Consider the following 22,671-nt stretch of genomic DNA (forward strand, 5'->3'; position numbering starts at 1 on the left):
GAAACACTTTATACTACAGTGTATCATTCATCTATTCACACACACTCACACCCTGGTGGTGGTGAGTAATAGCCACAGCTGCCCTGGTGACGCACTGACAGCGGTGAAGATGCTGAGCACAGGCATCACCGATCTCTCCGACCACCACCAACAGGCTAGGAGGGTGAAGTATCTTGCCCAAGGACACAACAGCAGAATCTGGAATCGATCCTACAACCGTCCGATTACTGGACAACCTGCTCTACCCCCTGAGCTACTGCTGCTTCTTTACATTTATTATACAGCTTTCACAACAAACATATTGTTTGGATTTTGGCACCCGTCAAGAGTTTCTTCATAAATGTTCTTATTTTAAACACTACAATTTTACAAACGCTTTGTATTAGCTGCTGCTTGTTTGTGAGAGGGAGCTGCCACATGGGAGAATTTTCGAATTGAGACAAGAAGTCAAACGGTAATAGAGGATGTAGAAACAAGGCAGTTAGAGGAGCTGAGAAGGGAGCAGAAACAAACGCGTCTTTCCTTCAACGCACACCGGAGCTAACAGGCTTTCAACATGACAACAAAGAAGAGATAGAAAAGCAGAGAGGAGGAGGAGAAGTGGATCTTCAGATAAAGCTCTCGTCTCTGCACACTGAAAGGCCCCGCAGTCACATCAGCCTTTGTGAGGGGAAGACACGACGATCAGCAAACCAAGTTGGCTTCTCCTCCTGGCACTCAAAAGAAAAAGAGATAGCGAGGAAGAGGCCTTCCCTCGCACCTTTCACTGTGCCATATCAATCCAAATCAGCACACTCGTCAGCCAGACAGCTATAAGCGATTTCCAACGCTGTTATGAAAAGGAGCATTTCTAAGCTGAGATCTGTGTTCTCTTTTGTGTGTTTTTGTAGCTGCAGCAGAATCTCCGTTCATCAGGATTTGCAGTGAATGCACACAAAAATATGAAGATGTGCATAGAAAACGGCGTCTAACACTCAGAACAACCAGTCAATTTGATATAGTGTCTTTTTTTTTTGGGAAACATAATCATCCAAGTAAGAAACATGTCGTCTTCTGCATTTCACCTTTAAAATGCAAATCATCTCACATCTGTGATTTATACTTTAAAGTAAAACGAAACAAGATGGTGTGGCAGCAGCCCAGATCAGCTGTTTTTGCTTTGGATCTTTTGGTCCATGTTGGAAAAACGGTTGAGAATCTGACCAATTCACCGGAGAAGGTGTCAAGTTGATGCTTGAGCTTTTGACTTACATGGGACGATTTAAGGAGATCAAAAACCAGTTACAGCTGGGTCTAAATTTTAAAAAATGGGAGAAAAAAGGGGACAGGTATTGAAAAATAACCACCAGCATGTGTATAGATCCTCAATAAAGATGCTAATTGTTGTTGTTCAGCCTTTAATGAAAGAAAAATAAATGAAAACACTTATCTTAAAACCAATGTGTCCCATAAAGCAGCTTTTACCTCACAATTATTTAATGTGTGAAACTGGTTAGTGCTAACCTAAATGTGCTGATGATTGGACATTTTCTACATGCTCTTATCAAACGACCTGCTTGGAACATGCTCCTCTTTCTACTCCCTCTCTTCTGATGAAAGCTGCATTTGTGTTCCAATAAAAATACATATGTAAATAAGTGTTTTTGGTTAATTAAATATGGAGATGATATGCACACCTCCATTTTATATTGTGCAACCCCCACATCAAGTTATGGTTTTTTTGCCAACTTCCACGTGGAGGTGGTTTGGAGCGAACGAGAGACAAAATTACACGTGAAACTCAATTTGAAACTCAAATATATTCTAGATATAGATAATGGTTGAAAAACTGGTTAAATTAGCTGTTAAATATTAAATTAGACCAAAACGTAGCCAAAACTAAACTAAACTAAACTAATTAAAGGCCAAGCACCTCTCTGATGACAGAAACGTCACCTTTCATACCAGGATGTATACTCAGGATTCATACTCAGTTTCTGGGTGATGTGTGAAGGTAGAGGGACGTCTGTGAATATTGTGGAACCATACAAAGATGGGAATAGTGGTAAAACCAGGTATTCCTCAAGGGAAATGCTGTGTCACAGAAAAATCACTTAAATTCTATTCTTTTATTGTCATTTTAACTACTAGAGTCTGACTGACATAATTACAGAAGGTCTTCAAAAGTCCTTTAAAATGAACGGTCAGTTTATGTTTCACACATAATGAACCGCTTCTCAGGTCACATTAAACCACACACCCTCTAGACACACTTCCCAGTGCCATGTCTGTTTTATGTCGTAAACTGAACATTGTCATTAAAATAAAGGCTGACTGGAATCCAGGAGCTGAATACATCCAAAATACCAAATAATAATTGTATGTGTCTGTTAACATTAGAGACCAAGTCGTATCAGGTACGGTCACGGGGGGCTGGTGCCTATCTCCAGCGGTCAATGGGCAATCAGGCAGGGTACACCCTGGACAGAGAGCCAGTCCATCGCAGGGCAACACAGAGACACACAGGACAAACAATCATGCACACACACACACACCTAAGAACAATTTTAGACATGTTTAGTCATGTTTTTGGACTGTGGGAGGAAGCCAGAGTACCCGGAGAGAACCCACGCATGCACAGGGAGAACATGCAAACTCCATGCAGAAAGATCCCAGGCCGGGAAGCAAACCCAGGACCTTCTTGCTGCAAGGCAAAGGCCACTAATATTTTAGCTGCAACAGATTCTGATAATAAAAAACGTAACTTCATGTTAGCAGAGTAGGGTGCAAAAACCGTATTGCTGTCAACAGGTCACATGGCAAATGATGTGTGTGTGCGTATAAAGTGAGACACCTGTTCACTGGAGCCCTCTGCTTGAAGCAGGACACTCATTATTAATGACCTGCCTTTTATGTGCTGTTAATACACTGTCTGCCAGTCTGCCGCCTCTCATACACAGGCATACACACACACACACACACACAGACACACACACACACACACACACACACACACACACACACACACACACACACACACACACACACACACACACACACACACACACACACACACACACACACACACACACTTGAATTCAGCTCAATTCGGATTTTTGTGTGTAAAACCTGCTACGTCTGATCAAATGCATTCAAATATCTAAACTAAAACCACTGATCCACACACTGATACCAGTATGAAGAAGAGGATATTTAAACATGAATTCCAGCACCTATCAGCAAGAATAGTTTTGACTCTGCTGCCGTCTCCACCCTCATCTATGAAACCGATGTATATCTGATGTGATTTTGCTCTTTTTACTGTGATGCAAAAAGAAAATCAATGAAGGAAATAGTTGGACCTGAAACATTTTCAACAAATACGAGGCAGATTTTTAATAATTGTTTCCTTTGCCACAAAAAACAAAAAACAATGTTTTTTCTGTTACTTTATTGTTTGTCAACTCGTTTTTTTACAACAAAGATATTTGAAATGATCAGAATCTTTTATAATCTCTAGACTAGTGTTTATGTGGTTCTGATATAAGCCATCAGACAAATTAATTATTTTAACATCAAAGTCATAGTTAAAATCCTCATTTCTTTGTTCACTTTAAGCATCCCTAATTACTTTTTCATCTTCCTTAATATTTTATTTGTTTCCCATCCTTTCCTGCTGTCATCCCTCTTTTTCTCCACTTCCTCTGTCCCTTGCTCACTCTTCCCTCTATCCAAGGATAGCACATGCTGCAGGTGATGGAGGTAAATCATCGAGGACATAATTAAGGGGCTTATGAGGCAGCGCGTGCGTTCGGCATCACATTAGGAATAAAAAAAAATTGAAGCATGCATGCAGACAGGCCTTAGAGTTACACGAAAGCTCATTTTTATTCCCAGCCACACAGACAGACACTCTGCCTCGAGCGTTTGACCTTATACAGAGGAGTTAACTTCCTCATTTGGTTGTCTGAAAACACCAACGCACCGGCGCAGCCTTGTGGTGTGTTTTAAGCATCAATGCAGGACTCACCCGACATGTTCATCAAGTTCCCTTACACATTTGAATGTTTGCAGCTCACCCGTTGGCCCTGGAAGGCTCTGACTTGTGTGTGTGTGTGTGTGTGTGTGTGTGTGTGTGTGTGTGTGTGTGTTTGCGCGGTTGTAAGAATGTGTCTGTAATCAGGGACTCGGCTTGATCCCCTCTGGTATGTGCTTTCAGGAGTGTTTGTCAAAGGCCAGCAGCAAAGTCTGAAGAAAAAAAGAACTGGGCCTTGGTTGAGTTTCTCTCCCATGCTGTTTAACCCAAAGGACACTCTAATTTTTACATCTTAAATTAGCCTGAAATGACATTTTTTGTGCTTTTAAGATTTTTTTTTTTTTAGAAAACTAAGTTGGACTTTCTCTTTATCGTTGATTAAAATCCCAAACGGTCACACAGGCTCCAGTGTGTGAGACAATATCTGGTCTCAGATGGAAGAAAAGTGTGTCACCGCTGAGGTCATCAAGCATTCACCTCTCATTTTAGGTGTGAGGAGAAATAATGGGACGTGTTTTCTGTTTTTTAACTCATACAAGTGATTATTTTCTTACCACAGTCTGCAGTTTCATTAGCTTTCCTCTTGGCCACATCGGCAAGCACCACCTCGCCCTTATCAGCGGCGACATAATGGAGGTCCTTTGAAGGTAATGCAAGAGAGAAAGAAACATGAACGTTAATCTAAAATGAATCTAGGCTCAGATGACAATAGTTTTTTTCTGAGGGGTGTTTTTTGGGCAGGAGGAGGAAGAAATAGATGAAACGTAAAGAAAAAAGTTGTTTGATGTCAAACATCAGAAAAAGCACCGGTCTGAATGCCGTTTCCTAAAGAAAAAAAAACTTTGAAATCAGCCGTCTTGCCTCACACACACACACACACACACACACACACACACACACACACACACACATACACACACACACACACACACACACACACACACACACACACACACACACACACACACACCTCTGGTTTGGATTTTATCAGTCACATTTCAAAAGTGGGAGAGAAGACGAGGGACTGTTCACCTTTCAGAAAGGCTTCACAGAGACGCAGATCCAGCCGAGCACATTACCGCATCAGCCAGTGACGATATTGGAAACAGCATGCATCCTCTGTATCTCTGTTTGAGTCTCACGTCCACATAAAGAGCAGATAATGTGGCTAAATGGTGTCTGAGGGCGGCTGATGGAAAACTCAAGGCCTCGTTAAAAAGCAGAAACCTCAGAGTTTTGTTTGCTTTTAAGGTGATGGAGAAGTTTTCAGTTCAACTTCACGCCTCTCCTTTATGAGATAATCTCTGATTTTCCACATTGCCCTTGGATGATTCAGACTTTAAAGGAAAACCAATTTGTATGAGTTCCTGACTTTTGACAACTCAAACATAACACAACACCTGAAATTGTTTAAAGGGCTCATTTTTAGGTAATATCCAAACCAGATAGCATTGATGACCATACATATTTATACATTTTCATCCTAAAAGAGAGGAAGAGTTAGCTTTCTACAGCTGTAAGAAAAAAAGGAAATCAAATCAAGGGCTGTACAAACCTTAAAGATAAAAACAGACTTAAAAAAATAAACACATTATTTTCTTGCACTTCTAAAAAAATGTGGTAGAAAGAGTTGATCTACATCATGAGTGGAGAGAACAAAATGTATCACAAATTGCTAAATCACTCCGAGGGCCACAAATGGCTCCCAAGCTACACCAAGGATATGCCTGACCCATCCTACAAGCCAAAATAAAAGAATGTCACTATTTCTCCAACAACAGACACAAATCTTCATCCAGACATCCAACAAGGGGCTGCTGAGTGCCGCAAGGTTTCCCCAGGCAGAATGCAGGGTCTACGGGCCCATCAAAGCATACAGCGTGTTAAGGAAAGTCTTCCGTCTCAGCAACATCACAGGACATCACTGCCGTGACTCAGGGCCCGTCACGGATAACCCTCAGCTGGCTAAAGCCAGCCCCCGGCTGAGCCTGCACCCGGCCCTAATTCCCCCATTGTAGCCCCCCAAAGGAAGAAAGGGGGGGTGCTGGTTTCCAAAAGAGGAGGGGAGCAGAGAGGGATAGGGAGTAAAGGAGAAAGAGAGAGGGAGAGGTGGTAAAATTGAGGAGTGTGAATGGGAACAGACTGGGTAATTATAGTGTGGTGCCTGCCCTCTGTGGAGCAGCAGAAGGAGGAAATGTGAAAATGGTAGACAACAAAATGGCCTGAAAGGATCCTTAAATCGGCTCCCAGGACTGAGGTGACCGATTCGGCCCCTGCAAACGAGAACACGGGCCCCACAATTAGATATGACTGCAGGTTCTTAATTGATAACAAACAGAGCAGCATTCAATAAAACAGGCAGGATGGAGAGGAGGATGTAGAGAAACGATGGGGAGGTGAAAAAATAAGATGAGTTTGTGAACGGGGAGGTGGAACGTGAGGAGGAACAGGATGAAAGACAGTATGAAGAGAAGATTGGAACAATATGAACATTTGATTCCAGCTTAGCCTCTCATAATACCGTCTGAATCTGGAGAAAGAGACTCAGGAAGACTCAACGAGTGAACAAATGTAAAACCAGAGAAAAAGAGCGCAGTATCAACCCGACTAAGAAGGGATAACAATAATACCACGTATAAAACCATCAGATATTACACCTCTTATTCCCAACGCTCAAACGCGACACTAATCTTATTTATATAAGAGCTTTAGGGGTTGCAGCGAGCCAGCTAACTGCGCTGATAAAGAGGGGTGTTTTAGCGGGCCATGTTTGAGGAGTAGAGGGGAGGGTGGACGCCAAGAGCCCCGTATTGACTGATATTTGGGTTTCTTCCAAATAAAATGAGGGATTAGGTTAACGGACACAAAGTAGCATGTTTACAGTCTGATCAGCTGTGGGTTCCAATCAAACTGGATCAATGAGAAAAAACTATGGTGCTCAGAAAAAATGATGACATGATGCAGCTTTGAGGCAACGGCTGACAAATCCACGTGAAAATGAGAAACGTGTTTCATTTTTAGACTTTTGCAAGATTTCTTCGGTATTCAGATTTCAATGCATCATAATGTTTAATAGGCATAATGCATTATTTATGATTTGTGCTAAAATGTGACAACTAAAGAGTGCATTCTGGTCATTTTTAAGTGTGCTTCTGTGTAAAAAGTAAACTTTGTATTTCCTTATCACACTGATAAGAGAACGGCTAGTCAAACCAAAACAGCAGCAATTTCTGACAACTCCTAGAAACTTGTTTTAATTCTTAGGAGATTGGAGTTGTTTTAAGGCAGCAGCAGTCCACTGTGATGTGGGTATAATGGGCTCACACCTAAGTGGACTGCTGCTGCTTTAACTCTAACTTATACATCTCTGTTGGCTTGAGTGTGGAGTCACGCACACACACTGACGGAGATGTTTCCCTTCAGACGTCTTCGTCACCTGGGGAGTGATGCAAAGAAATTCCCTGCCAGAACAACAGAGGGCGTAGTGCTTTTCTGAGGTATCCTGCCACCGTTACAGTCCCGTATCCTGTGGTGTATTTACTATTGCGTTTTCATTGTTTTAATGTATTTCAGAGAGTTCATAACATGGACAAAGCTGTCCCTCCTTCCCCTCCACCTCTTCATGCGATCAGCACCTCTACACCCACGTTTCTCGTCATTTGCGTCCACAAATTGAAAATCTGGTGTGTATCTTTGTACTCCTTCAGTCACAAGTGATTACATTTTCATATTTTCTGACTTTTTCTGTGATGCATTCTTTAATCTGTTCCATGTCTGCCGCTAAATGTCCCTTTATTTTTTTTATAGCAATTGTACAATAGCTCAAAAATTGTGGGGCAATTTGGGTGCTGTTGACGAATGTAAAGGAAGCGGCGTCCTGACCAATCACAAGCTTGCGGTTTCCATCACTTTTGACAGATAGTTAAAAAATTTGGGCATGTCTTTGTAAACCTATTCGAGCCCGTCAGGGAGCCCTTGCGCCGACACATAATGGCGTTGCATGTCTTCGTACCAACGCAGAAGTATAAACTAGGCTTTTAAGCAACTCTACTTACCCGATTCCACTGAAAATTTTGTGGTTATTTTGGTAGAAATATTTAAAAAATTCCTGCCGGAATTGACTCCTGGATGGGTATTGCTGGTTGTGATATGATAAAGTAAACAGCAGTGCAATGCAAAAGGTTAGAAAGGTTAAAAGTGGAGTAGGAGATGTTTCTCTGGAGCATTGGTCCATTTATGCTATGGTCAGCTCGGTCTGGGTTGGGTGGGGTATCTGCATTTACAGTGGCGTTGTCTGTGCATTGTTCATGCAGAGCTAATGGCTTTTTTTGGCCCTGCTTCCCTGTGATTTATCTCATGCTGAGCCAACCATACACACCCACCTATGGACTGATTGGCCGGCTGAAGTTTTGTCTCTCTCACATCTACCTAGTAGCGGGAGCCTCTGACTGGCAGGGGTGGAATCATCCAGTGCTGGCTTAAGCTAGGAATTATGGAAGAAAAGATGCCAACAATGGAATGAAAAGATAACATAATGTTTTTATTGGTGTTTTTTTTTTCTGTAGTCATTGTGTCTGGCATTCTCCTGCATTCTGGAGACGTGGTTTGGGGATCTGAATAAAGGGGATTGGACCTTCCAATTGTGCCTTTTCAAATTGTAGCTTGCTCAAAAAGCTTTACAGGAACTCCTCTACCTCTAAGAAAATAACATTGGCAAGTCTTGCTATAAAAGTTTGGAACTCTTACAAGTGCAGAATTCTGATTTGGCTGTAGGTGCATTGCGACTAGCTGTTAGCTCATCAATCCCATCAGGATTAAACAGCATTTCTCCAAATAGAAGTCCATCATCCAAAAACACTTCTAAATCAACTTATTGCGGAGAAGATGAACTGAACCACTAAAAGCAAACAAAGGTAGCAATTCCAGTGCAAAGTTTACACTTTGATCATTCTACAAAACGACACCATTATTGCTCTGTTATACATCTGTGAGCATCAAAAACACAATCATTTATAAAAGTGTGAAATCCTAAAATGTAGAGATTAAATGAATACGTGGACTGTGGGCTCAGCTTTTCTTCTAACTGGCAGCAAATCAAGATGATTACTTCTGAGGAAGCCTCATCCAGAAATAGTACTGTAACAATTAGTGCCACAAATGTAATCTAATGAAAAATAGTCCTCATTATTTTCTAAGTTGATGAAAACCTCAGCGAGGTAATTTCCCTTCAGTGTTTGCCAACAAAACTGGCATCATCACACAGGAAGAAATATGTAAACTTGAAAATACATCTTCAAAAATCCCCACAATTAGTTTCACACTTGTCTTCTGATATAAATAATATCAGAGCAGTCTTGCCTCAGATGAGTGGAAGGGATTTTAAAGGAGCTAATTAATCGTGAGCTTGCTGCCAAAAAATGAGCCACATCTCCACTTTCTCCTCCGAAGAGTTTAAGATTCGGGGAGAAGAGATCAATCTTGTTTCGATACAATGTGAGACCTCGTTAAGTAACAGGAGAGCAGCTATCATCAAATTTGATTTAATTAACAGGAGTAACAAGTGTATCAAGAGTCGGGGGGGAGGGGGGGGGGTGTCAGCTTGACTTGGCTGACAAATGACCTAATTGGTTACATTATCAAGTCATTATCAAAGGCTAATTAGGGAGCTACAGAGGAGCGCCAATTATGAAAAAAAAAAAATATATATATGCAAACGAGTCAGTCACCCCCGGTTCCTCCTCCCCCTCAATTTAGCCCAACACTAAGTGTTTCTTTTTAACAAAAGCTTTCTTTCTTTTTTTGGTGGGGGGTGTTTAGGGCTTCTATTGCTAGCCAAGAAACAATGGTGTTGGGGGATGAGGGCTGTATCATGCTGAGCAATTCTAGAAATGGTGAGCATGTTATCAGTGTGTGTGCATTTTATTAAATCGATGGTGCGTTATTGAGTTCTGTAGGCAACTTCTTAACTTACAAAGAGTTTAGTCTGGGAGGGGGCTGCCCTCATTAACCCCACCCCACCTGCCCCCAGCCCAATCAGCCGACCAGCAGGTTAAAGCAACAACACAACCTAATTAGAGCGAGGGGTGAAATGTCAACGTGCTCCTTTTCTCTCTCTCTCAACTCTCTTTGAGTCTGGTGGGACAAAGCGCCGCTGCTCTGTTGGTCGCTGAGGTGAACAAAATAAGAAAGGCCTTGTAAAAGTTTGTTGTGAATGAGCATTAACTTTGTTACAGATCTGGGTTGACGAGGATTTGAAAGTACCGGTTTAACTCGGTGAACCAGAAGCAGTTATGAGGAGATTATAGTCATCACAAAAGGATTCACATGTGCTTTTTTCACTTTATTTTTCATTGCAGTTAAAACAGTAAAAGTGTAAAATTAAAATGACAAGTCGCAGATTTCTTTAACTATTAGAGCTTCAACGTTTTTATTGACAGAAGGTTCATGTGAAAAGCCACCTGAAAGGAAAATAAAGCTTCAAACGAGGAAACGTTTAAAGCTAAACATGACTTAGTTTGCCACTCAAACACTCAAATGTCCCTGATGCAAAAACCAGCAAGTTAACAGTGAAACCTGGAAAGATTAATAGATACTGATCATCAGTTATCTATCTCAGTGCTTCCCAAACAAAATGTGATTGTTAAAACGCGATCCCAGAAGTCTCAAACCTGCTTAAAAAACAAACTATTCAGGGCATAAAGAAAATCAGCTCATATTCACTTACATCCATTTATGATCAGTTCAGTTTGTGTAACAATCAGGTTACAAATACAGCTTCAGCAATTGTTTTTCTATTTTACTTTGACTCCTGGAAATCATCTCAAGGTCCCAGCTTTGGGACCTACTAGATGCTGTTGCAGAAAACCCCAAATAAGAGGGACAAGCTTCATAGGTTGTCCACTTGGTTCTGTTAAGGAAGCAATAAGGGATAGAATGTTAACTTTATCAAAGTTTATTAAACTGAATTTCTTCAAATAATTTTAATCCAATGCAGCGTTGAAGTCATTTATAAGAGCTTGTTGCAGTTCTGTTTAACTGCTAATGCTGTGGTTGAAGATCTGCAAAAGACATATGGCTATGTTTATTTTTTAATTTATTTTGTTTGCATTTGTGATTAAAAACCAGTCATTTCTACATGTAACCGTACTCCATCAGATGTTAAAATGTGTTGCTCCGTGGAAATATTCCCTGGAGCTTAAACTTTGAAAATTTCCAGATTGCAGGGCGTGTTGTCGCTTTATGAGTTTATTTATCTGGATGTAGACAGCTCCACCCATTTATTTCAATTCAAGTTTTACACAAAGAATATATGATGCAGATCTACTGCAATTGAATTTTGTTTTGCACTGGTGATTCCCCCCCCCCACACACACACACACACACTCTTTCAAGGTTCACAGACTCAACTCCACCTTTCCCATTCGGCTTCCCCGCAGCACCGCTTATTAGTGGGGAGGGAACGGTGCTATCAGTGTGATTGAGGGACCAAGAGGAGCATGTGTGAGTGTTTTTTGTGTGTGCACTGCTGAAGCATGGCGCAAAAAGCACTGCCCCTCTCCTACCCCCCCCCACCCCACCCCCCCACCCCCCCACCCCCCGCCCATGATAAAAGGAGGTCAGACACCTACAGGAGCATTTTGGTGCAGAGCAAAAGAAAGAAGGAGTTAGAGGGAAGATGAGAGGAGAGGAAAAGGCTGGGCCGAGGCCCCGGAGGGTTTGAAAAGACAGGGGGGGCCCATACTGAGATCACACCTGCTCTCTGACACACACACACACACACACACACACACACACACACACACACACACACACACACACACACACACACACACACACACACACACACACACACACACACACTTTTGTGGGGTGCAAATCAAGTGCAAATGAAAGTAACAAGAGTTCAACAGTGAATGAGCAGCAAAGCACTAAAGGGTCAACATCTAATCTTCTAGAGTCCAAACATTCGTCAACTAAAGAGCTAAAACTAACAAAACATAAAAGCTGCATTTACAACTTTTCAATTCTAAAACTTATAAATCAGTACAAACAAATTTCATCCTGTTCAGATTTAAAATGAACACCAGAAGCACAATTCTTCTATCTTTTAGTTAAATAATTACCCTCTGATACTAAAGCCGATTATTAAATGTTTTAAACGTTAGCTGAGATCATCTAGTTAAAAGTACTCGTCTGCTGTTATTTTTGCAAAAGCAAATAAATCTATATTTTTAGCACAAAAAGTAAACGTGCAATGTTAAAAAATTCAGACCCAGAGATTAAAAGTATTCAGTTCCCTGTTGGGTTGGTTATTTACTGGTCTTTAAAAACAAGTGAGATTTTTCTACTCTGGGTCAGTCCTTCTTCGTTAATGCTCCTTGTGTTTAGATTATGAACGAGTGTAAAGTCCACTATAGTGAAAATAAGTCAGTTCCTTTGTATCAATAACCTAAATTAGAAAGAAAAGACAAATCTTTTGTATTGTACTTTAACTTTTCTATTTTAAGGTTTTTATTTGCCTGCAAGTTGTTTTTTAGGCCTTTTATTTAGCAAAGATCTGCTTCATCCTCCTGTTCTAGCAGAACACTCAATTATTTTTGATTTTTCGTCATGGGCCGGATGACATCACACAGATGAAAATGACCGGATCACGCTTCAGACTCACCTGCACTGATTGTTGCTGATCTAGAGTCTGCTCATCTGACGTTAGGGCCTGAGTTTGGAGGAAGGTATTTTAAGATGAAATATTTTTTATTGTAGTTTGAGCTTTTTAAATGTTTCCTCCAAGCTTTTTATTTGGGTTGAGAAATGGTTAAATCAATATGCTTATTATTATTTTCCAAAGACAACATCTTTTTAAAGTCTTTTAATCAATATTCATCACACTTAATGACTCATAGAAAAACATATTCTTGACAATTTATTAAAAATCAAGAAGACCTCTCATCAGATGTAGACTGTTATGTTGGCTTACACTGACAGACAAACACGGATATTTAAGTCACACTTTTCTATTAAAAGTCATCCGATAATAAAGTCTTTCAACTCACCATGAATAAATCTCTTGCTTTTAGATCCACAGCGAGGAGGAAGGCCTTCTCGAAGCGCTGATGACTGAAAACAACAACAAAAAACCGACAATAAAACCAGAACAAAGACAAGGTTCTGACTAATTATTATTCATTTAAAGCTGTTGAAGCAAATCTGCAAACAAGCTAGCAAACACGGTCACGGAACACTCATCCCCCCTCAGCCATCTTTCCAGAAACCCGTAATGTCGGACGAAACAAGAGTGCTACACGCCAGCCGCCATTTTCTAGGGTCAAACGTCTTTTGTTGTCCATGACTTCAAATGGTGTTTTTCTTTTTAGACATTGTTACAAAACAATGCCGTCAATTTGCCGCAAATGCTGAAGTGGCATCAGGGAGCCTGAAATCATTTATAAGTGGTCAGAGTGTGGCGGTAATGCTGTGCAATCCTAATTTTCACTAAAGATTACGCAATGGCGGCGTAAAGGGGGTATGCGGGCAGTCTCTGCACTGCCATGGACTTCTGTTTATCTTGGACATGACTTGTTTTTTATTGTGATGGAAGCCGCACTCATTAAGTTTTTTGACAAGCTGCAGTCCCCGTGCAGCGCTGGTGATCAGACCTCCAGCTGTAACGGAGAAAAGCTCCAGGAGCACTGCATTGCTCCAAATTATCATCTCAGCTGATTCTGATAACAAAAGCAAAACTTACGGCCCGTTTTTACTTTCATTTTCAATACAGTAACATCAGTGACACCTCCCTCTGTTGCGCCAAGGTGCAATCGCCATTTATAACGCAGAAAATAGCATAATATTACTACCAAGTGATGCGGAATGAATGCCGCAAAATTCTTGCATCGCCATGCCGGCATGGTGCATTCATAAGACACAACGATGCGGTAATATTATGCTGATTTGGCGGCACGATGAGTCTTGTAAAAAGGACTTTTGGGACTCTGGTAGTTTGCCCTAAAGTGTAAGTGATAGCAGCTGTTCTTCTTCCCCTCGTATTATTGAGCCGTGAACCTCACACACTGGTGGTGTTCTGTTGCTAAATACGCAAGTGGGTTATGGATGGAGGACCCAGGCAAATGTGGTGGTTCGACAAGACCAACAACTGGTTCAATAGTTGCTTGTGGTCTGAAATGTGTTATTGGCGTAGGATAAATGTGAGAGAACAATTTTTAAATCTTTTTTTAAATCTCCACAATGTATTTATAGCTATACTATGTTACAACGTTGTTAAGTGGAATAAAAAATGTTTTCCACATTTGCTACAGCAGCTTTAAAGCAAACATGGATTAACGTGTGTAGATATGACATTTCCTGCTGGCTTTGGTTTACGCACAAACAAAGAAAACCTCTGTGGCGATAAATGAGTGGTAAACGGTGAGCACTTCCCTTAATATCAGAAATGAAAGCTGAATCTCCCGGCACAAAACAAGTTTTCCTGTCTGCAACCAACATGAAACAAATAAACAAGCAGAAACGGGAGGTGTGTGTGTGGGGGGGATTTCTTTATTTGATGTTGATGGAGAGAAAAAGAATGCAGGTAGGCGATAAGAGGAGGAGGAGGGAAGCTAAACAAGGCTCCAGCTCAGGAACAGAGGAGGAAAAGGGAAAGTAAATGGTGGATGGAGAGCATCAAGCAGCAGTGTGAAGAAACAACAGGGTCTATTTCAGTTAAACAGGCCTTTCAAAAAGACTCTCATGGCAGAAGGGAAAATGAAACAACTGTCTAAACAGGTCTATGTGTGGTGCTTTGCCTCATGAATGGCTCAAAGCTGCATCAGCGTGAAATCCAAATCATATTTCCTTTTTAGAACATTGAAAATAGCAAGAGTGAGAGGGAAATAAGCGGCGCTAAATTGATTTTTCGATGGATGTCAGGTTGTTGTTGTTTTTGGGGACAGTTTTCACCCAAATGATCCACTTCACATTGATAAACGGAACTAACTGTATATTCCTGTGCGTTAAAAATACATTTTCTATGCCTCTACTTCAGTCTGACTGTTTTAGTTCCAGGAGTGCTCCCAACCAGCTGACCTGGACCCCCTGAGGTGCACTCACGAAGCACATTTCTCTCACAGTGCATCAACAGCGTGCAGAAGGTGGTGTTACCTGAGGAGGTGGTGAAAAAAGCGGCGAGCGTACTTGCTGACGGGCTCCCTGTACTCCAATATCACTGTATCAGAGAGAGGAGCAGACGGGGCGTAAAACACACCCAGAGCTGCTTCCAGCTGGGCTGCAGACGGACAAGAACACTCAGAATGTAATTAGCTCCTAAAAACTGGAGTCTAACTACAATTATTTATTTGAATTATTTTACATTAAAGACACCCACCCTCTCTCTGTGCGTTCAGTTGCTGCCTCAGCAGGTGGTTCATGATTGAGCTCAGGCCTTGGTAGCACTCATCTCTCATGGTGCTCCAGTCCATGGCCTCCAGGATGCCCAGGGCCTCTCTGACCTGCCCACAGCGCAGCCTCTGCTGCAGCAGCTCACCCAGACCCAACTGGCCTCCTGTAAGAGCTCCTGCCACATGAATCAGATCAGTATTCACTACAAAGGAACAAAAGGAGGGCTTTAAGCAACAAAATGTCCAACAGCTGAAATAATGGTTTCATTAAATGGCCTTACTAATTTAGAATTAACATAAGATAGCAGAACAGAAAACATTTAGCTTTTCATTGCCTAAAAATCTTCTAACTCAGGTTTAATTAAGTAGCACAGAGTTTAAGTTTCACTATCGGTTCAACAGGCAGCAGACGGACAACTCTTGTTAAAGTGAAGGAGCTGTGTGTATCTGTATGCGTGTATCTAGGAAAGCAATTAAAATGACAAGCAGGTAATTAGCAACCCTTCAAATCCCCTAAAGGGAAGGCTAATGTGGCTAATAAATCAGCTGAGAGGCTTGTTTGTGTTTTTGGGTGCTGCTTGTGTGTAACTGGGTCCTGCAGCTGGGCGGTGACGTCTGCTTTAACTTAACTAAACAAAGACGAGCCCTAATGAAGCTCATGAGATTCCCTCCCACACAGAGCCATGGTGACTTAACCTCTGGTAGGACTTCAGCTCACGCAAGATCTTAAAATCAATCAGGAGGTTTTAGTTTTGTACATGACTGACAAACCCTCAGATATGTTTCAGATTAAGCATCACATCTGTGTGTGACCTGGGTTTGATTTGAAAAAGTATGGAACATGCGGGTAAAAATGTTGTATTTGTGCCACTTTTAGATGATTATGATCAGGTGCAGATGAGTAGGAAAGACTTTCTGTGCCAAAAGAAACGTGACAAAAGTGCATCTTCCATCTTTGTCTTTGCTGATGTCCTCAACCAGCTCAAATCAAGTCCTCGCCAACTAAATGTTCCAACAAACTGAACAAGTGTAACATTTTTACGACTATGCAGATTATATGTGACAACTTAGCATGGATGAGCTCGCCCAACCTAACAGAGCTGCTTTGCAGTATAATAAATAATCAGTCGAATCAAGGATCGTTAGTTTCTTAGTTTGTATTTTTAAAAGGAAATCAGCTTTTAAAAAATATTTTTTAAATGTGCACCCAGTTACATAACTGTCCTTTACATATCCGTTTCCATTCCAAGAGTTTAAAAAGTCACTTATTTTTCATGGGTGCAGCACATTTCACTGGTCTGCTTCTCCACAGTGTGCACCGATGCAGGCCCAGTTGTGGCCAACGTGTGCCCAGATGAGATAACATGGTGCAGGCGGGGGAGGAGGTTAGGGGGTGAGGGTGGCACCAGGGAGGCTTGCCTCAAATGAAAAAAGAACCTGGAGCAGGGCCAAGTCTTTCTTCCTCGCCGCTTTGCCACTCACTCCTTCCGTCATGTAGCGGGTTGTGTGAAACAAGTCAATACAGACGGAGCACAAGCAAACAAACAAATCAGTGTGTGCATGTGTGTGTGTGTAAACGGACGTGCAGGAATACAAGAATACACACATGTATTTGTGTGTGTGTGTGTTGGGGGATTTATCATGGAAAAAAGACGTGCAGCGACTTTCTTCATCAAAAACCTTGGCAGACGATCAGAGGGAAAGCTATTGTTAGAAGACGAACTCCCCTTTCCCTACACACACACACACACACACACACACACACACACACACACACACACACACACACACACACACCTTCCTCACTTATACTTTCAAACTTCAGCAGAGATGCATGCCGCCGTCACAATTTCTTCCCAAAGTCACAATTAAAGATGCTTAGTGTATGTGTGCGTGTGTGTGTGTGTGTGTGTGCAGTCGTGTTAGAGGGTAGGTGGCTGCTTTGGAAAAACTTTGATTGGCAAACTTTATCTGGGGTCCCCGAGGGACCGTGCAGCCACTGTAAACGATTTATCGGAAAAATGCATCCCAGAATGCACCTGGGGGCTCTTGCCCTAGGGCGATTATTGAATGACCTCTGAGAGCGTGACTCCTGCTAACCTTCCCAACAAATTAACTTCCCTCAGTAGTGAGGAGGCAACAGGGCGACCCGCTCAGCAGCCGGGTTCAGATGCCGCATCCTCAGTGGGCAGAGGGCAGCTGCAGGAGGAAAAGGTGACTCTGATAGTGGGACAGTTATTTTGTTTTCCTGCATGTGATGTAATTAGAGGACATATATAAAGTATTAAAACAAAACAGCGGAATTTTTTTTTGTTTTGGTTGAACTTTTCTCCTATAAATGGCATCAACACTGTGGGATTGTGGTCTCAGGTGTGGATTTAATAAATCCTCCATCTTAAATATTTTTGAATTATTTGATGAATCAGTACAAAGAAAAAGTTCTGAGTCATAAACTCATTTGTTGAATGATTCTGTTTCCAAGGTGCCAGGCTTTTCTGTCATCTTTTTAAAAGGTCTTGAGAAACATTTCCTGAAAAATTTTAAGAATATTTTTCTATATTTAGCTGCTTTTTACTCATCCGTCCTCAAAAGACCTCCAGAAAAGTCGAAGAAATATTGCTCAAATCTTTTTAAAAAGATTTCCTGAAAGTATAGATCTTTGGAAACAAAGTATGAAAGAAAACTGAGTTAATTTTAAACTTTGAAAGTTTTCTGCTTTTTTAATCTGCCTTTACTTACCTAATCTTAATCTTAAGGCAGCTAGTGGTCCCCCATTGAAGACTAATGCAATCATGTTTGTCCCTTCTGGGCCTCCATCCAAACCAGTCCCCCATTTCAGTCCAACCAGATCTCCAGAGCAGTGCAGGTGCTGAGTTAGTCTCAAGGTGGCTGCTGGAGCCATCTCTTCTGCTACCAGGGACATGTTTAGAGGTGCCAAGCCCACATCAAAGCACATCAGTTCCTTCTGTCCTCCTGCTACTATGGCAACAGCCCCTGCAGGGTGCCAGCCCATGTAAGTGGGTGGCACAGGGCAGGGTGCCATCAGCGAGACCCCCCGTCTTTGGTCAAAAAGTACTAAGGAGGAGTCGCTTAGGCCCAGGAGGAGTATGGACTCGGAGGGGTGGCGGGAACAGCAGAGAGGATGTGATGGTAGAGGGATGCTGACGACGGATAACCGGTGCAGTCGTCCTCGTACACATTCATACACACAGGCGTTAGCGCAGGTGCCGTCTCTGAACCCCTGAGGTCCAGCAGGTAATTCCACCATCAGCATCTGGTAGTGCTGGAGCTGGCTGAAGCAGCAGTCCAGAGGGTTGCCTTCGGTCCGGACAGAGCAGAGGATCTGAGGGAGGAAAAGAGCAAACAAGAAAACTATAAAACACAGCACCTTAGTTATTTCTGCCTGTATTTATTTATTAAAACTATAAAACCACTTTGCTCCTTTGTTGTTAGCTTAATCCCTTCTGCTTTACTTGTAATATTTGACATTTTGAATAAAAGCCAGAGGTGAAAAAACAGCAAGAGAGAACATGTGAGAGAAAGAAACGAGTCACTCTGTTGCAGCAGCTCCTAAACCCCCAAGAGGAGGAAACGAGTCCTTCCATTCTGCTCATAAACACCCTGCTGTCAATCAAGACAGCTAATGATAAGAGCTTCACTTTAACTCAAGGTCAACAGCATCTTCTCCCTGAGCATGCCGCAGCTTGGCACAAAGTGATAAACAGCCTCTGCTTTTTACCTGTGTGAAGAGCCAAAAGCTCAACTGTTCAAAAGCAAATAAATAAATAAAAAAGAGCCGTCTTCTGACTGTAAGAAAGGGAAATCTTAATTCTGGGTTTCACCTTTGACCAAATAATCTTACGAGTATTTGTATTTGGACTGACACCAGCTGGTGGGCACAAAGATCCTGCTAAGGAAACAGGCACTGACATTGAAAGAGACCGTCCGTGTCACGGCTGTTGGTGGAAACACCCACATGGAAGCAGAAAACAGGAGGTGGATGACAGGAGACAACAGCCTGCGATAAACAGCAGTCCAACAGTTTCACAGCCACTAACAAGCTTTTTTAGAAGGGATTTCACCTTACCAAAGCCTCTATCAGAGCCTTGCATTGACCGTGGCAGCTTTGGCTAAATGAGCCCATTTCTTTTCGCCATGTAGACAGAAAGAGGGATCGGCTGCCTGCCTGCCTTCTTTTCCTTTTGCAAAGCTGCTCGGCCCAGCTTTTTGGCAGGCATTGCCAAAAAGGGACTTAGAGTGAGGAAGGCTCTTTTTTTTTGCCTGCCCATGGTCTACAGCAGGAAAGAAGCAGATGACTGTCCTCCTGAAAGCTTTTTTTTTCTTCACTATAATCCCTCAGAGCAAGCTCCTGCTGCTCCCCAGGGGGTGAACGCTGTGTGTGTGTGTGTGTGTGTGTGTGTGTGTGTGTGTGTGTGTGTGTGTGTGTGTGTGTGTTTATTTATTTGAGACAGCAGGCAACAGGGGCTAAATTCAGGTAAAAGGTGCTTTCTCTTTGGGATGGCTATATTTATGTGTGGCCAAAGTGACACCTGAATTAAATAAACCAACATATGAGCGCGTAGCATGTAAGGATCTTTTGAGTCTGTCCAACAGAACTTCGTCACAGGCATCAAACGACCTACTTCACCACCACTAACCATGACCCAGCCAACCATATCTCATGCTCTCAGCGTTTCATGCTGTGCCTGGCTCTCTGGGCCCACCGTGCCAGCCTGCCATCATGGCACAATCACGACAAGTGGGTGCAGCTGATTCAGCTGTTTGGCTGCTGACAGGTGATCCTTTGTAAGAAGAAATTGAGCGATATCAGATTTAAGACACATAAGATGCAATAGGTACGAAAAAGTTGTTTTTTTCTTCACATTTACCACGTCCAATTTGTGAAGCTAAAATATTTGATTAAGGCCCTGTCCACAAGTAGCCGGGGATCTGCCAAAACGTAGATATTTTTCTACGTTCTGGCCTGTCATCCACACGAAAACGGAGTTTTTTCACACGAAAACGGATCTTTTTAAAAACTCCGGGCAAAGTGAAGATCTGCGTTTTCTCCGTTTTGGGTGTCTGCGTGTGGACAGACAAAACCGGAGTTTTAAGGTCTGCAACGTCACTTTCCGTGACAAAAAAAATGCTGACATCACGTGTGCGACCTGTGTTTACACTAGCCGACAGCATGGATGCCCTCAGAGCTGTGCTCGCTTTATCAATTGTCCAAGCGCTTTTTGCTTGTTTGTTTTTGCAAGCGGAATTACTGCTCCTTGCAGAAGACCACAGACGAAGGACGAGGTTAAGAACGGGGAAGTACTGCCGCCTACAGGTCTGGCATGTCCTTAACAACGTATTTATCCGGGTACGTGTGGACAGAGTTTTCTTTTTAAAACGAGGTGGTGTGGACGCAAGTTTCTGGAGGGGTGGATATTCGTTTTTAACAAAACCCGGCTACGTGTGGACTAGGCCTAAGTGTTGCCTGCCATGCTGCCCTTGTCTAAAAACTTGGGATGTGGCGTTAGCATCCTGCCAACGCACAGAGAAATGATAATCTGAGGTGTACTTTGACGATTTTAAATAGTCTGTTTAAATTAAGGGGATGGGACTTAAACCACATAGAGAGCCTAGTTTCCTCCCTTTTCCGATTGGCTCATGGGTCCTGGGAAGAACAAAAAAATAAATGCAAGTCAACAAGACTAAAAGTGCAATTTTTTTATCTGCTTTGCCTTACACCCTTTATCACACATGCTGTACTTCAATTTAAATGAAAAGTAACAATGTGTGTTTCAAACATGTCAGTCGTGTATTTTGAGATTGATCAACTTGCAAAAATTCGTAATCAGCTTGACTAGAAATCAGACGCTGGCACGTTGCATTTATGATGTCAACATAGAATCTCCTCTCCCTAGCGTAGCTGCTACTTGGTCAGATTTATGGTGGTTGTTTTCTCCTGAAGGAAGGATTTGAAGTTTGCTGAATGTACAGCCATTTTTCCCTTTGATTTTCTGTGTTTCTGGTTCGATTATGTAATTTAGGTGAAACACAGTTGTAGTCCTGGACATATTTTCACACAAAACCTAAAATAACGCTTACCCTCATTTAAAAAAAAGCACATTCTTGGCATCAAAATGCATCTTTAAAATTCACAGACATCATATGTGAAATCCATGGCACATAACAAAGGTTTTTATCCCCATTGACTTACATTCATTTTTTCGTTCTTCCGGGAACCCATGGTTCGGAAGTAGATGGGTGTGGCTTAGTCGCCCTATACTGCAGACAGCCGCTAGGGGGTGGTTTGAATCCTTTTGTCCCTAATTTTAGTTGTATTCCTCTGTAGCTATTCTTTGTGTCAATGCTCCAAACTGTTCTCTGTAGTTTTGGTGTAAAGCCTGATTTATACTTCTCCATCAGCTCGAATGCAGAGTGGCGCACATGCACTGATGGAGACGTTTTCCTTTCAGACTTCTCTGTCACCTGGGGAGTGTTGCAAAGCAATTTTCCACAGGGACAATAGAGGGCGCAGTGCTTTTCTGGGAGCATCCTGCCACCACTGGAGTCATGACTCTGGTTCATGATACTTGGGTGTTTATTTTGTGTTTATTTAATTCAAGGCAAGGCAGTTATATTTGTATAGCACATGTCAAATACAAAGGCAATTCAAAGTGATTTACAAAAGCAAGAACAGAACACAATAAATCAAACAAAGAAATGTAGATATTAATTTCAGATTCAAAAAACAGATACAAGGCATAGTCAAAAGGGTAGCAGTTACAGTGCAGAAGGTTCAGCATAAGAAACATTTATTCAAAGTCTGATGAAAACATGAGGGTTTTTCATTTTGATTTAAATGTTTCTAGAATTGGGGCACATTTGAGGTCATGAGGAAGCTGATTCCATCTGTGTGCAGCATAGTAGCTAAAACAGCTTCACCCTGTTTGGTTCTGACCAGGGGTTCTACCAGCTGGCTGTTTTATAAGGATCTGAGAGACCTGCTGGGTGTATATATTGGAAGGAGATCTTACATGTACTTTGGCCCCATGTCATTGAGAGATTTATGGACTAGTAAAAGCACTTTAAAATTAATTCTGTAGTTTACTGATGTGCTTGGTTCTTTTGGTTCTTGTTAAGACTCTAGCAGCAGCATTCTGAATAAGCTGCAGTTGTTTTACAGCTGTTTTGGGAAGACCAGATAGAAGACCATTGCAATAGTCCAGCCTGCTGGAGATGAACGCATTAATGAGTTTTTCTAGGTCTTGTTTT

General features: G+C 42.0%; 1 protein-coding gene across 2 annotated transcripts in view; it reads right to left on the reverse strand.

Annotated features, from left to right (window-relative positions):
- wdpcp (WD repeat containing planar cell polarity effector) overlaps nucleotides 1-22,671 on the reverse strand; it is a 106,611-nt gene that overhangs the window by 18,878 nt on the left and 65,062 nt on the right. Inside the window, exons 10-14 of one of the 2 annotated variants that reach the window (XM_070542572.1) lie at nucleotides 18,142-18,745; nucleotides 15,390-15,605; nucleotides 15,167-15,290; nucleotides 13,066-13,129; nucleotides 4,570-4,654 (exon numbers count right to left, since the gene is read on the reverse strand). In XM_070542572.1, the coding sequence (XP_070398673.1) occupies nucleotides 4,570-4,654; nucleotides 13,066-13,129; nucleotides 15,167-15,290; nucleotides 15,390-15,605; nucleotides 18,142-18,745 (1,093 nt within the window). The remainder of the gene's footprint in view (nucleotides 1-4,569; nucleotides 4,655-13,065; nucleotides 13,130-15,166; nucleotides 15,291-15,389; nucleotides 15,606-18,141; nucleotides 18,746-22,671) is intronic. The other variant, XM_070542573.1, reaches the window with a different exon arrangement.

Source organism: Nothobranchius furzeri, chromosome 12 (assembly GCF_043380555.1).
Source record: "Nothobranchius furzeri strain GRZ-AD chromosome 12, NfurGRZ-RIMD1, whole genome shotgun sequence".
Classification (NCBI taxonomy): domain Eukaryota; kingdom Metazoa; phylum Chordata; class Actinopteri; order Cyprinodontiformes; family Nothobranchiidae; genus Nothobranchius; species Nothobranchius furzeri.